At 47.6% G+C, this 16,306-nt stretch overlaps 1 protein-coding gene across 2 annotated transcripts in view; it reads right to left on the bottom strand.

Moving 5' to 3' along the window:
• LOC135818629 (uncharacterized) overlaps positions 1-15,328 on the bottom strand; it is a 37,244-nt gene extending 21,916 nt beyond the window's left edge. For both annotated transcript variants that reach the window (XM_065332016.1, XM_065332015.1), the window contains exons 1-3: positions 14,817-15,328; positions 10,635-10,706; positions 6,313-6,461 (exon numbers count right to left, since the gene is read on the bottom strand). In XM_065332016.1, the coding sequence (XP_065188088.1) occupies positions 6,313-6,461; positions 10,635-10,706; positions 14,817-15,069 (474 nt within the window). In that variant the 5' untranslated portion in view covers positions 15,070-15,328. The remainder of the gene's footprint in view (positions 1-6,312; positions 6,462-10,634; positions 10,707-14,816) is intronic.
• Positions 15,329-16,306: the final 978 nt, after the last annotated feature.

Genomic DNA, 16,306 nt, shown 5'->3' with positions numbered 1-16,306 from the left:
AAAGCGGGCTGCTCTGAGCAGCCATCGTCAGCACTGGACACAAAGCGGGCTGCTCTAAGCAGCCATCGTTCTTGGCGACCTTTTCTCCAGCTCCGGAATTTTCGTCTCTGCATTCAGTCAAACTTTTATTTCGGTTCGAGCAAAGCAACACAATGCTTTCAGTGTTTTTGCTTGTTTTTCTTGTTTTTTTTGTACTTGTCGTAAACCAAAAAAATCCATAATTTTTGAAAAAACGGACCCGGTCGGCCGACCGGAAACACGAAATCTTTTTGTTGTGGCCTAACACACATACTGCACACTGAATCCTAAACAACAAAATACAAACAGATATACTGCACACTGAATCCTCAACAACAAAATACTAACACACATACTGTACACTGAATCCTAAACAACAAAATACTAACAGATAAACTGTACACTGAATCCTAAACAACAAAATACAAACAGATATACTGCACACTGAATCCTCAACAAGGTGATAGACTGAATCCTCAACAACAAAATACTAACACACATGTTGTACACTGAATCATCAACAACAAAATTATTATCTTTATTCTCACGGTGGCCGTAGCCAATAAGAGAGAGAGACAGTACTATGTGTTATCAATCAGAGTGGGTGCAATAAACCGGGAGAAACAGTGGCTAGTGGCAGCCGTGGTTTGGGTGCTTCATTTAAGTAAAGACGAGGAGGGAAGTATATCCATTGCGAGGGCAGGTAGGCGATATACCTTGATTAAATTACTATACCTAGGCTGGGCTACAGCGGGGGTTGGAGCATGTGCAAATAGATGATGCTATGATCGGGGTAACTTCTCTTTTGAATGCATTTATTTCTCGGAGGGAGTAACAGTGTGGTGACAGGTGGTTGTACTGAGTGCATGCTGAGTACAAGGGTGAACGTTGAAGGCGGGTGGAGTGGGTGGTGGGGAGGGCAAAGACTCGATGACGCCTCAATTCTCGGCTTGGTGGCTCGGTGATGTAGCCTGAGGTCGCAAGCTGGATGTGTGGCGGGGATCGTTTGACAGCGATGGTGTGTGCAAAGAGTAGCTGCTTGAGCTTCCTGCGGGATGAGAGGGTAGGCCAAGTGACGTGGTGGAGTAACGAACTGTGGTGGCAAGGACTGAAGAGGGGGAGTCGGAGGCAGAGTTTTGCTGACCGCCGTTGGAGACGTTCGAGGGCATCTTGTTGCTGAACATTCATAGCTGACATAGCCAGAGAACCATATTCGATAACGGGGCGTATATACGTGGTGTACAGTGCTGACAGGGCGGTGGGTGAAAGACGTCCACGAATCCGTCTCAAGAGGTGGAGAGTGCGCGCAACTTTGCTCTCGATGTGCTGGATGTGGGTATTCCACTTCAGGTCGGTCTGAACGATGATACCCAGGTGTCGCTGGCTCTGGACTCTGTTCAGTGTTTTGCCTTTCAACGTTATTGTCAGGGGAAAGCACCGCACAGTGTCATCACGACCGTCTTGGTTTCGTTGACGGTCAGCTGCCAGGTGTCGAGCCACGTAGCGGCTTTAGTCACACTGGACTGGAGCGCTCGCTCTGCTGCCGCTGCTGAGTGGTCGCTAGCGATTAAGGCGGTGTAGTCGGCGAAGAGGCTGCTTCGTGTGGCTTGGGAGTTGCAAGCTGGCTGCTGCTGGTAGGTCCATCGTGTATACGAGGAATAGCAGCGGGCCGAGTACCGATCCCTGAGGGACTCCTGCAGGGATGTCAAGCTAGTCGGAGGCTGTGCTTCCGATTCGGACCCGCTGCCTCCGGCCCAGGAGGTAGCTCTCAAACCAGCGGAGTGCTGCACCCCTTACGCCATGGTGTTCAAGCTTGTGCAAGAGGCCACGGTGCCACACGCGGTCGTAGGCCTTAGAGAGGTCAAAGAAGCAGACGTGGACTGACTTCTTGACCTCAAGGTCCGCAGCAAGTTCGTGCAGCAGGCGGCTTATTTGGTACTCTGTGCTGTCGTTCTTCCTGAAGCCTGACTGTTCTGGAGGGAGATGGGGTTGGATGTGCCTGTAGAGAGCTTTGTGGGCGATTCTTTCTTGCAGTTTTGATACGACGGGTAGGAGGGAGATAGGACGATAGTTTGTGGGACAGGCTCGACTGCCCTTCTTGAAGAAACGAGTAATCGCCACCGTGGCGGATCACGCAGCTTGAAAGTCAGCTTACTTGAACGACGGCGAGATCAAGTTCAGTGGAGTGCGATCAAAGAAGCCGCCGAGGCAAGGCTGAAACGAGCTGAACAACGCCTCGAGAGAGATGACGACTCGCGTACAGCAGATGACGACAGCGATGCAGGGTCAAAAATGAGTCGAGCGAAAGCGACGCAAACGGAACACTCTGTTCATTCTGCCAACAATTTCTCTTGTAAAGACACTGTACATAGGCTGAGCTACCTTCGGCCATTGATTTGCAGTCGATACAAACTGTTCTTGACCTGTTCTAAGCGTTCTCATAACCATCAAAAATCCATCACGAAGTTTTTGTTAACTGAGGAAGCAAACAGCTTCTAGAACATTTAAAAACTTTGCACTGCGTGCACGTGACAAAATAGAAAAACAATCTTCTAAGTACACTGCGCCACATTCAGGATGCTCTGACAAATGACAAGCAATGGACGAATCATACTTCTCAGAACAAACATTAGAACAATCAGAATGTTCAGTGGACAAGTCCTACATCAAATGCGTAGTGGACTCAGGCTTAGCTGTGTGTATGTACCAGTACAAACACACAAGTACAGAAGAGCACTCTCTATTCGCCTGTATGAAGTAAGAGATGAAGTAAGACACCAAGTAAGGGGCATAGGCATTTCGGAGCCAGACGAAATAAAGAGCCAGGCAAAATTTGGAGAAACTACTGAACCGTGACATTTACCTTCAACAACTGAATGATGATGGATGACACCAAGAGTACATAACCCCCAAGAGTGTGCAACTCCCTGCACAACCTCTATAATATGCTGCGACGGCAGAACTTCACATCACGTGACGCTGGCAAACAGTGCAAAGTGACCACAAGAGAGTTGAACCCAGAGCAGGGTTGTGTACAAGCCTGTATCTATCATGCACAGGGTTCAACTTCATCATGTAATGTGAAGTTCTGCCATCGCTGACCCAATAGCTGGAGTTGCACACTCTTGGGGGTTATGAACTATTGATGACGCCTAACACAGCAGTCTATAATTATAGGACAATGGTCGGATTGGTCCTCGGGAGAATATTTTCATAATCCCCGCGGCGCTGCATGCCTCGGCTCCGTGCACTGTCCTATACATACCAGGCCATGCCAGGCCGTGTCATAACAGGCGCATTGCATCTCAACATATAGCAGTACATAAGCATTCTAAGCACCAGGATATCGAGTGCACTGCTAGGAACACAACAGTCACTTCATGGACTCATACAGTAGCATTGGGGACTCATACAGTAGCATTGGGGACTCGTACAGTAGCATTGCGCGGTGAAGGACGTGTGGTCTCTACTTTCAGCTGGTCGTGCTCTTATATTCGAGATGCCAGCGTTTTCTATCTTATTAGAGAGGTTCCGGAGTACGATTTTTCGTGCCAAAATCCGTAGAGGCACTACTGATTTTTAGACGTCGTTTTCAAGCAGTGAAATGTTCCGGAGTACGGAACTTATGTGTTTGCCGTCATTGCCCAGGTTACGATCGCAAACACGTCATATTCCCGCGCTATGCTTTTTTATTTTGAAAATTTGTACCGAAATCAACTCGCAGAAAATCTATGTTTCTCATACCAAATTTGTACGCGAAAGATCTTTCTGCACTGGATGATGCAAAATCTCCATACATGGTTCGTATGAAAGCCAGTCCACACGGATTCTCCGTGCCGAAAAATCGTATGAAGCACGCCTCGAAAAAATTGGTAGCGCCCATACGGATTTTGGCACGGAAAATCGTACCCGGAACCTCTCTAGTATGCACTTCTACACTCACACAGTAGTCAAGATAAACTGTGTATGCAGGATTACATCAGCACCACAGATAAACTGTATATGCAGGGTTCCATCAGCACCACAGATAAACTGTGTATGCAGGATTACATCAGCACCACAGATAAACTGTATATGCAGGGTTACATCAGCACCACAGATAAACTGTGTATGCAGGGTTACATCAGCACCACAGATAAACTGTGCATGCAGGATTACATCAGCACCACAGATAAACTGTGTATGCAGGATTACATCAGCACCACAGATAAACTGTGTATGCAGGGTTACATCAGCACCACAGATAAACTGTGCATGCAGGGTTACATCAGCACCACAGATAAACTGTGTATGCAGGGTTACATCAGCACTACAGATAAACTGTGTATGCAGGGTTACATCAGCACCACAGATAAACTGTGTATGCAGGGTTCCATCAGCACCACAGATAAACTGTGTATGCAGGGTTACATCAGCACCACAGATAAACTGTGTATGCAGGGTTACATCAGCACCACAGATAAACTGTGCATGCAGGATTACATCAGCACCACAGATAAACTGTGTATGCAGGGTTACATCAGCACCACAGATAAACTGTGCATGCAGGATTACATCAGCACCACAGATAAACTGTGTATGCAGGGTTACATCAGCACCACAGATAAACTGTGTATGGAGGGTTCCATCAGCACCACAGATAAACTGTGTATGCAGGATTACATCAGCACCACAGATAAACTGTGTATGCAGGATTACATCAGCACCACAGATAAACTGTGTCTGCAGGGTTACATCAGCACCACAGATAAACTGTGTATGCAGGATTACATCAGCACCACAGATAAACTGTGTATGCAGGATTACATCAGCACCACAGATAAACTGTGTATGCAGGATTACATCAGCACCACAGATAAACTGTGTATGCAGGATTACATCAGCACCACAGATAACTGTGTATGCAGGATTACATCAGCACCACAGATAAACTGTGTATGGAGGATTACATCAGCACCACAGATAAACTGTGTATGCAGGGTTACATCAGCACCACAGATAAACTGTGCATGCAGGATTACATCAGCACCACAGATAAACTGTGTATGCAGGATTACATCAGCACCACAGATAAACTGTGTATGCAGGATTACATCAGCACCACAGATAAACTGTGTATGCAGGGTTACATCAGCACCACAGATAAACTGTGTATGCAGGGTTACATCAGCACCACAGATAAACTGTGTATGGAGGGTTACATCAGCACCACAGATAAACTGTGTATGCAGGGTTCCATCAGCACCACAGATAAACTGTGTATGCAGGGTTACATCAGCACCACAGATAAACTGTGTATGCAGGGTTACATCAGCACCACAGATAAACTGTGTATGCAGGATTACATCAGCACCACAGATAAACTGTGTATGCAGGGTTACATCAGCACCACAGATAAACTGTGTATGCAGGATTACATCAGCACCACAGATAAACTGTGTATGCAGGGTTACATCAGCACCACAGATAAACTGTGTATGCAGGGTTACATCAGCACCACAGATAAACTGTGTATGCAGGATTACATAAACACCACAGATAAACTGTGTATAAACTTGACAGAATAAATTGAACTAGATATACTGTACAATGCACAGAGTGCAATGTACGCCCGTACAGACAGAGTGCAATGTACAGACAGAGTGCAATGTACGCTCGTACAGACAGAGTGCAATGTACGCTCGTACAGACAGAGTGCAATGTACGCTCGTACAGACAGGGTGCAATGTACAGACGGAGTGCAATGTACAGACAGAGTGCAATGCACAGACAGAGTGCAATGTACAGTGTACAATGCACAGAAACTGTAAATTGTACACTTCTGGACGGTGTTTACTCGGCGGAAATGTGTGCCTAGTCGCGACCAGGAAACACTGAGTTTTGCTGACACAGTGGTTACCTAGGTGTGGCAAATTCCTGTAGATGCTAGGACACCAGTTCGGCAGTACTTCACGCCGGAAACATCTTGGTTGACGCGCACCAGAGAATGAGGAAAAATAACCAGGATGGCTCGGAAAAAGGACGTCTTCTTCACGTGCCTTTCCGAGCATCAAAAACCAGAGTCGTTTAGTCTACCAATCCAAGTCTGGAGCTACCCCCCCCCCCTCCATAACTGAAAACTCCACAGTCTCTGTAGAGTGTACTGGCCAGGCACAAGTATTGCTGTACATCCATCAGCATGAACTCAAGTGCGTAGGCGCTATGACTGAACGGCTGCTGGCTTGCGCGACCGTCCCCATTTAAAAAAAATGGTGGTACACGTAATTTGAAATCTGAATGTCACACTTTACTTACAGCACTAGAAGAGACAAGGTATCTCATGGATCGATGAAAGACACGCTCGGGTGATACTGTCAGTAACCGTCTAGCTACCAGGCCCAATGCCAGGCACATAGTACCAGAGAGAAAACCACCCACAAATACTCCTAACTTCCAGCTGTCCACTGCAGAAAGCAAAGACCCACACACACACACACACATACACGCATACACATAAACACACACACACACACCGTACACATATACACACACATACGCACACACACACACACACACACACACACACACACACACCGTATGACATACTTGTTTAAACACTCATCAGTATTTTATGTAGCCATTTATGGGCATTACTTCATAAAATGAGAGCACAGACTGAGCCTGAGCCTTAATATCACTGTCTGTGATGTGATGAAGGATATGCTACAATTGCATATCGCTTGTCAGGACGATAGTGATTCTGACAGACCAGACCACCTCGGAGATTGACTACTTTGCCCGATCCGAAAGGCAGTCGGAATTTTGAGGTTCCGCTGTATATGCATGTGCACTATAAATGAACTACAAGCAGAAAACTGTACACATCATTGATATGCGCTAACATCAAACTGTACACATCATTGATATGTGCTAACATCAAACTGTACACATCATTGATATGCGCTAACATCAAACTGTACACATCATTGATATGCGCTAACATCAAACTGTACACATCATTGATATGCGCTAACATCAAACCGTACACATCATTGATATGCGCTAACATCAAACTGTACACATCATTGATGTGCGCTAACATCAAACTGTACACATCATTGATGTGCGCTAACATCAAACTGTACTCCAATGATGTGCGCTAACATCAAACTGTACTCCAATGATGTGCGTTACACGTCAACTGTCAACTTGTACTTCATTCATGTGTGTTGCACGTCACACATCAAACTCTACTCCAATGATGCGGGTCACACATCACACATCAAACTCTACTCCAATGATGTGGATCACACATCACACATCAAACTCTACTCCAATGATGTGGATCACACATAACACATCAAACTCTACTCCAATGATGCGGGTTACACATTACACATCAAACTCTACTCCGTTCGTCACACGTCACACATCAAACACTACTCCAATGATGCGGGTCACACATCACACATCAAACTCTTCTCTAATGCTGTGGATCACACATCACACATCAAACTCTACTCCGTTCGTCACACGTCACACATCAAACACTACTCCAATGATGCGGGTCACACGTCACACATCAAACTCTACTCCAATGCTGTGGATCACACATCACACATCAAACTCTACTCCGTTCGTCACACATCACACATCAAACTCTACTCCAATGATGCGGCTCACACGTCACATATTGCCCAAGGGACTTGTGATGGCATGTGATAGCACTATCGCCCAAGGGACTTGTGATGGCATGTGATAGCACTATCGCCCAAGGGACTTGTGATGGCATGTGATAGCACTATCGCCCAAGGGACTTGTGATGGCATGTGATAGCACTATCGCCCAAGGGACTTGTGATGGCATGTGATAGCACATGAAAAACCTTTCTTTCTTTCACAGGTGTCACAGGTTGCAACCTCAGAGAGTGGTAGAGCATTTCAAGAAATGCTCAAGACACACATGTCAAATCCAGTCTGCAGGAAATGCATGCGCTCCCAAGTATGGAGGAATACACATTCTCTCAAGGTGACAAATTTCAAATGATTCAAACACAGAGGAAAGTCAAGTACAGCAATAGCGGTAAAACCACGCCTGGTGAAATGTAGGGAAATACACACCGCCCACACAAATCTCTCCCTCTCCCTCTCCCCCTCCCCTCCCCCTCCCTCCCTCCCTCCCTCCCTCCCTCCCTCCCTCTCTCTCTCTCTCTCTCTCTCTCTCTCTCTCTCTCTCTCTCTCTCTCTCTCTCTCTCTCTCTCTAAGCTGCAAGTTTCTGGTCAGGAGTACTCCTTCTCTAACCACCATCATCAGTGTACGCATGGTCACAGGTGTCTGGTCGACGCACGGCTGGTGATAAAGTGCGCCTTTACAGAACCTTGCAACTTAGAGAGCGTTGTGTGGGCAGGAATGTATTTTCCACCATTTCGCCTGGCGGGTGTGTCTTCACCACATCTCTCTACTGTATGACATGATGCTGCATTGATGTCTTCACAACATTCTACAGAGGAAAGTCAAAAATGAGTTATAACAGCAGATATAGTCCAACTCCCCAGACACCGACGTCCCTAATCCGGGCACGTCCGTCAACCGCGCACCTCTCTGACCCATCTAGTCACAAAAACGGCTCAACGAAAACCGGCTCAACGAAAACCGGCCCCAAAACAGTCACATTGATGTGGCATAAACATCTGGACATGCATTCGGCAAGTATGTAAGTTCTGAGTTACGGGCAATTCCTAGTTACGGGCAGTGCTAGGTCCCAACCTGACCGAATTAGGTACGGGCAGTGCTAGGTCCCAACCTGACCGGACTAGTTACCAGCAGTGCTAGGTCCCAACCTGACCGAATTAGGTACGGGCAGCGCTAGGTCCCAACCTGCCCGGACTAGTTACGGGCAGTGCTCGGTCCCAACCTGCCCGGGCAAGTTACAGGCAGTGCTCGGTCCCAACCTGCCCGGACTAGTTACAGGCAGTGCTCGGTCCCAACCTGCCCGGACTAGTTACGGGCAATACTCGGTCCCAACCTGACCGGACTAGTTACGGGCAGTACTCGGTCCCAACCTGCCCGGACTAGTTACAGGCAGTGCTAGGTCCCAACCTGCCCGAATTAGGTACGGGCAGTGCTAGGTCCCAACCTGACCGGACTAGTTACCAGCAGTGCTAGGTCCCAACCTGACCGAATTAGGTACGGGCAGCGCTAGGTCCCAACCTGCCCGGACTAGTTACGGGCAGTGCTCGGTCCCAACCTGCCCGGGCAAGTTACAGGCAGTGCTCGGTCCCAACCTGCCCGGACTAGTTACAGGCAGTGCTCGGTCCCAACCTGCCCGGACTAGTTACGGGCAATACTCGGTCCCAACCTGACCGGACTAGTTACGGGCAGTACTCGGTCCCAACCTGCCCGGACTAGTTACAGGCAGTGCTAGGTCCCAACCTGACCGAATTAGGTACGGGCAGCGCTAGGTCCCAACCTGCCCGGACTAGTTACGGGCAGTGCTCGGTCCCAACCTGCCCGGGCAAGTTACAGGCAGTGCTCGGTCCCAACCTGCCCGGACTAGTTACAGGCAGTGCTCGGTCCCAACCTGCCCGGACTAGTTACGGGCAATACTCGGTCCCAACCTGACCGGACTAGTTACGGGCAGTACTCGGTCCCAACCTGCCCGGACTAGTTACAGGCAGTGCTAGGTCCCAACCTACCTGGACTAGTTACCAGCAGTGCTAGGTCCCAACCTGACCGAATTAGGTACGGGCAGCGCTAGGTCCCAACCTGCCCGGACTAGTTACGGGCAGTGCTCGGTCCCAACCTGCCCGGGCAAGTTACAGGCAGTGCTCGGTCCCAACCTGCCCGGACTAGTTACAGGCAGTGCTCGGTCCCAACCTGCCCGGACTAGTTACGGGCAATACTCGGTCCCAACCTGACCGGACTAGTTACGGGCAGTACTCGGTCCCAACCTGCCCGGACTAGTTACAGGCAGTGCTCGGTCCCAACCTGCCCGGACTAGTTACGGGCAATACTCGGTCCCAACCTGACCGGACTAGTTACGGGCAGTACTCGGTCCCAACCTGCCCGGACTAGTTACAGGCAGTGCTAGGTCCCAACCTGCCCGGACCAGTTACGGGCAGTACTCGGGCAGTACTCGGTCCCAACCTACCTGGACTAGTTACAGGCAGTGCTCGGTCCCAACCTGCCCGGACTAGTTACGGGCAGTGCTAGGTCCCAACCTGCCCGGACTAGTTACGGGCAGTACTCGGGCAGTACTCGGTCCCAACCTGCCCGGACTAGTTAGTTACAGGCAGTACTCGGTCCCAACCTGCCCGGACTAGGCCGGACTAGGGGAGTTTGACTGTAGTGTGGTAAGTGGTTTGTTGGTACAGTCACCAGTTCACCACACAGCCAGGAATCAAACAACATGACCAGCCTATCACATATCTCTTATTGGCCACTGGCTAGCGTCAGACCAAAGACACAAATACAAAAACAAACACAGCAGCAGCAGCATTGGCTACGACGACAGCGACAACACGACTGCAACAAACAGCAGTGGCCATGACGACAGCAACAACACGACTGCAACAAACAGCAGCAGTGGCCACGACGACAGCGATAACACGATGGCAACAAACACAGGATTTTCTTACCGAAAGTTACCTTGGTGAAGTATTTTGTCAAGCGAATTGACAAATGTGACAAGACGTATGCTACCGTACCAACTACAGGAGAACATAACATGCAGCAGAAAGCAGGACAGTAACAAAAAAACTTATTCCCGTAGCTATGCAAAAGACGTTACTTCAGTAACGTCTGGCGCTAGCCAGGGTCTACACAGCTTTAATTCCGTGTTTGTTTGTTTGTTTGTGCCATCGGCATGCCTGGCGCTAACAGTTATCCCGTACCTGTCCCGTACCGTACCATCAAGGACAGCTGGCCACAATATTCAAATAGGGCTTCAAATGCAAGATCATAACGTGAAGCAACTTGGAAGAATGAGTATGTATGCGAACTGTATCCGGGGAGTGCATGCAGGGCGATAGTGCGGGTTCGAATCCTAGGTTGTCTTGAAAAAAAAATAGGAGAAACGAAAATTAATAACATCCCTATGCTTTTTTTTGCCTAGGTCAGCAAATTGGTAGACGGTGTCGCATTACCCTCGAATGCAAATTTTGTCTTTCGCTCAGGGCCCTACGCTATGCTTTTTTGCCTAGCTCATCATGCATGTTATTCGAACAGATGGAAACTTTTGCAATACAATGATGTAGCCGATCAGTTCGTTGTGGTATGGTTGGGCATTGTAGCCGTCATGGTCAACGTAAAATACTACAGCCAATCAATGGAAAAAACATTTCCATCAGTTCTAATAACATGCATGAGCTAGGCAAAAAAGCATAGCGTAGGGCCCTGAGCTTCCAAGCTCTCTCGTTTCAGAAGCTGTGGAATGCGCCAGGGTCCTCACCTATTTACTTCCTATGAAGTGTGTACGTTAGTGTATGGCATGTCCGGGCTGGCATGAACCACACGAGTGGCCATGGTGTGTAGGTCACGTACCAGCACAAGTGTGTATCTAGTGTGCAGGTTAGTACAACGAGAGAGCTGCCAGCTCACAGTCCTTGCTATACTTGGTCTTTGCCTAGGTCATGATATGTGGTACCCGGCCGGGTACCGTACTCGGGCCATTAGTGCACAGGGGCGCTATTTCTTTTTTTAAGTCCATCACAAGCGGAGCAATATTCAAGAGGGCATTATTTGCTCAATGATGGTGCATTTACGTCACCCAGCATAAAAACAAAGAAGGCAGAGAGCAGGGTCTAAAGTTCACTCTAAACTATCATGACTCAAAAGAAACAAGAACTGTGATTTGGATCCTGAAACCACCAATGCAACGACATGGACAAGAACGAAACCAAACGAAACCAAAACAACACCAAACCTGCACATGCGTTTGATTACAAGTCTGGCAGCTCTCTCACTTCGTATGTAAGTGTGTGTGTGTGTGTGTGTGTGTGTGTGTGTGTGTGTGTGTGTACGTGTGTGCACGTGTGTGCGCGTGTTCGTGTGAGTGTGTGTACGTCATCGGGCTCACACAGTCCAATACGAACCACTTGAGTGATTATGTCAGTGAGTTGAAGGTGACAAAGCAGCGGCACAACAGATTGTCACATATGCGTTTGTGACCGATCAATAAGCAGTGCGGTGGTTTGCATGTCACGTAACTCATAATGTGAACTGCAAATAAGCGCACAATACAGTGAAACAGCTGTCTAAGACGACCGCTCAAGGGACCTTCAAAATGTGGTCTCTGTTACCAGGTGGTCTCCTTATCCAGGGTCATTTGACTGGAAATAGCATCCCTTGATCCTGGTTTCAGTGGTCTTCTTGGATAGGTGGTCGCCTTATCCGAGTGGTCGCCTTGCCAGGTTTTACTGTACTCGATAATCAATACTCGATAATCAATACTCGATAATCAATACTCGATAATCAATACTCGATAATCAATACTCGATGCTCAATACTCGATAATCGTGACGTACACGAGTACATCTACACCAAAATGAAGATCTGCTTTTCATCGAAACAAAACTTGATTCTTTGCCAACTCTTTTCACCTTGCTACTGTTTGCGTGTTCTGCAGATTTACCCGGCATGCCTTGCCTTGTTTTGCAGTGTTTGCCTTGCCGTAAATTAGACAGATGGGAAAGAGTGTGTTCTCCAATCACGCTGAAAAGAAGTTCCTCGTTTTGAGAAATGCTCAAGTCAGCGGACAAGAATGTGATGTGGAGTCGCAATGAAATTGTCATTTTCTTTGCACTTATTTGAATTTCTGATCTGCTCTTTGAGGAATTCCTGGGCTCGGAATCTACGATGTGGTTGTACACCATGTGACAGCATCAATAAGAATTTGGGAGATAGAGACATTGTTCTTTGCTGTTGTATTTGAACAAACTACATTGTACATCTTATTACAGGGTGCGACAGAGCTCTCGGCCATTGAAGAAAATGTTGAGTCACTTTCCTTCTCCCGCGTTATCACCTCAGCTATGCCAGTTTTTTTTATGTGGAAACCCCCTATATAATAGCAGTTTGGTCTATATTTTTAATCATTCAACATCTACCTTCACTGATGAGCTATGTATTAGCGAAACAGCTGTCTGGAGGATTTTATCAATATCGTCTACGGAAGTGTCCTCGCAATGGTGATGGTTGTGCGCAGGAGGGTCTAGTCGGCTAAAGAGCGCAGTGTAGTGGTGGAGGTGACTCAACATTTTACATTGTACATGTGCGGAGAAACCAATTTCAAGTCAAGAAGATCTACACTACCGAATGTCAAGAAGATCTACACTACCGAATGTCAAGAAGATCTACACTACAGAATGTCAAGAAGATCTACACTACAGAATGTCAAGAAGATCTACACTACAGAATGGACCACACAAATCTTCTCGTTTCTTCACGCTGGAAATTTGAAATACCCATAGGAACTGGAGGGTAAATCGTCCCAAAATGCAAACATGCCTGTCGTCGAGTCCACACATCCATAGTCACTTTTCAAACATGCCTGTCGTCGAGTCCACACATCCATGCAGTCACTTTTCAAACATGCCTGTCGTCGAGTCCACACATCCATAATGCAAACATGCCTGTCGTCGAGTCCACACATCCATGCAGTCACTTTTCAAACATGCCAGTCGTCGAGTCCACACATCCATAATGCAAACATGCCTGTCGTCGAGTCCACACATCCATGCAGTCCACACATCCATAATGCAAACATGCCTGTCGTCGAGTCCACACATCCATGCAGTCACTTTTCAAACATGCCTGTCGTCGAGTCCACACATCCATGCAGTCACTTTTCTCGTGAACCACTCGCTGTAAAACGCGCATGTGCCTGTCGTGTGAATCGCCTACTAGGGCAGGCTTTACTGTACATGCAGTTGTGATGATACAGGTCTACTCTCCATATAATGTAATCTCTGGGACCACGCAAACATTATGTTATATCGAGAGTTATGTTATGTAGAAAACCGTGTGTAAAATACAAGATGCACCTCAAAATGAAGGGTATTACACTTGAAGGCGGGTTCAACCGTGCAAACATATACACTGTACCACCATCGACATCAGATACCATCAATGCCGCAGAATATATGCACATAGGACTAAACTGGCTAGCTACGACTACAGCTTGATTGTACCGCGCACGTGAATCTACGTTGTATCGAGAGTGTACACGTCGGGGACTGCGCCGTAGGGTGCGTTATGCCGAGGTTTACGTTATGTAGGACTAAACTGGCCTAAACTGCCTAGCTACAGCTACCGCTTGATCATACCGTGCACGTGAATTTATGTTGTATCGAGAGTGTGCACGTCGGGGGCCGCCGTAGCGTGTGTTATGTCGAGGTTTATGTTATGTAGGATTATGTTGTGTAGAACAAATTTTGTATGGGAGTGATGCTGTTTCGGCGCGGGATTTGATTTTTTTATGTACTAATGAGGTTTATGTACAAGTGAGAGTTGTTATATCGAGAGCAGACCTGTAGTAAGAGTGCATTGTATGAAGTTCCGAGTCAAAATAAATACTCATAACTGGATACACTTGGCGGGAATAGCCACTCACTTAGTCCCAGTGTTGTTATAAGTTAATATCTATTCTGTCTCTGAGCCAGAATGTTTTGTAGTGCAAAGGCATGTCAACTACTTCTTTCGACATGATGTACTGCCACTTTAGACCAACTCGTGTGACGAAGAGTCGAAGTCTGACACTGTGTAATTTTGACTGATTAGTACAGGAGTTATTACAAACATTACGTTAGTACTGTACTCACCTCCCATTGTGAACGCCAGAATATAATAGGTGATTTTTCTATACGGAGACACAGCCTTCGTAAGTTGTTCCTTTTCTGTTTGACTGCACATTCTGCGAATGAACACTCCATGACCATTGGGTTGAAAGGACTTTGCAGGCCTAGCTTTAGGGCACTGGATAAAGAAATTCCGACTACATTGCTGAAAAGTACGAGAACAAAGTCTGGCGGGTGCTGGAAGTGATCCAAACAATGGCCGAAGTGAGGCTAGCATTGTAAAATACCGAGAACGTGAAGTTCGTGCTGCTCTTCACATTGAACTCACTGCTATCTACTGCTTACAGGGTTAGGGACTAGGGCTGAAAAGAACAGAGCTGCTTAGTTCTGTCACCCACGATACTCAGCGAACAGGACTATGTCAACAATGTGAACAGTAAACTGAGCTCGCAACATCAAATTTACTTTGCCAAGCCAGCTTCTCTCAGATTGAATGTCTACAAGACTAATTTTCAGCTCTTCAGTTTTCGAAAACTGTAAACACAGTGAATATTTTTTGCATGATTGTGCATCATGTGGCGCTGTACTGTCGACTGTCCTGACTACGTCACTGATTACTGCATGCATGCATGTCATGTCACAGTCTGTCTGTGCGATGTCGTAATCAATAGTCAGTGCACGTGACGGGAGTCACGGACTCACGGGATTTGATTTGCAGCCCGGGCCAAGGAGGCTGAGGTCGAGAGTGCCAGGCAGAAAGTCTTGCTCGGCCCCGAAACATACATAATTTTGCTACTAAGTGAGTGAGTAGCAAATAGAACATCATGAAACACAAATACTCGGCAGGGGCGCACGGTACGACCAGTACGACCACTTGTTTGTCCAGAATGATCCGCCACAGCGCCTCACGGTAGAATGGTGTTGGCCGAAAAATTCGATTAATTCAAGGCTCCCCATGGGGGGGGGGGGGCTGCTCGCCTGGTCGATCGTACCACACCCCACTGTCCCACGACACCTAACCCCTGCTCGGCCACACAATGATGTTGGTATACATGCACTGGCACAGAACAGTGCAGTTCGAGCCGGCAACCGGGAAAGAGACCACTATACGACAAACATCGACCCTTGACATTGTATGATCAGAAACCGTTGGCCCGATCAGTGTGGATGGACGATGGCTGGAAGTCAAGACTCTATCTGCCGTGACCGTAGGGCAAAATCGCCATGCCGCAGTAAACTTCATGCATTGCATTCAACAAGTGACTTGAATTTTCATACCTCGGCGCTCCAGTGCCTCTATGGAGTCAACGGTGGATAACCGTGGGTCAACGACCTGGCCCGAGGCTGATGATGCCACAACCTGACGGCCAACGCACAAACACAGTGACAGCCTGGCTCAGCCTTAGTCTCCGCAGCCTTTGAAATTGAACAAACACAGCCTCGGTCTCCTCACACTGAACCGACCGTGACAGTGTCGGTGTCCGCAAAAACAAACAACAGTCTGGGTCACACAG

This window comes from Sycon ciliatum, chromosome 5 (genome assembly GCF_964019385.1).
Source record: "Sycon ciliatum chromosome 5, ocSycCili1.1, whole genome shotgun sequence".
Classification (NCBI taxonomy): domain Eukaryota; kingdom Metazoa; phylum Porifera; class Calcarea; order Leucosolenida; family Sycettidae; genus Sycon; species Sycon ciliatum.
This window is presented reverse-complemented; position numbering and strand designations above follow the sequence as displayed.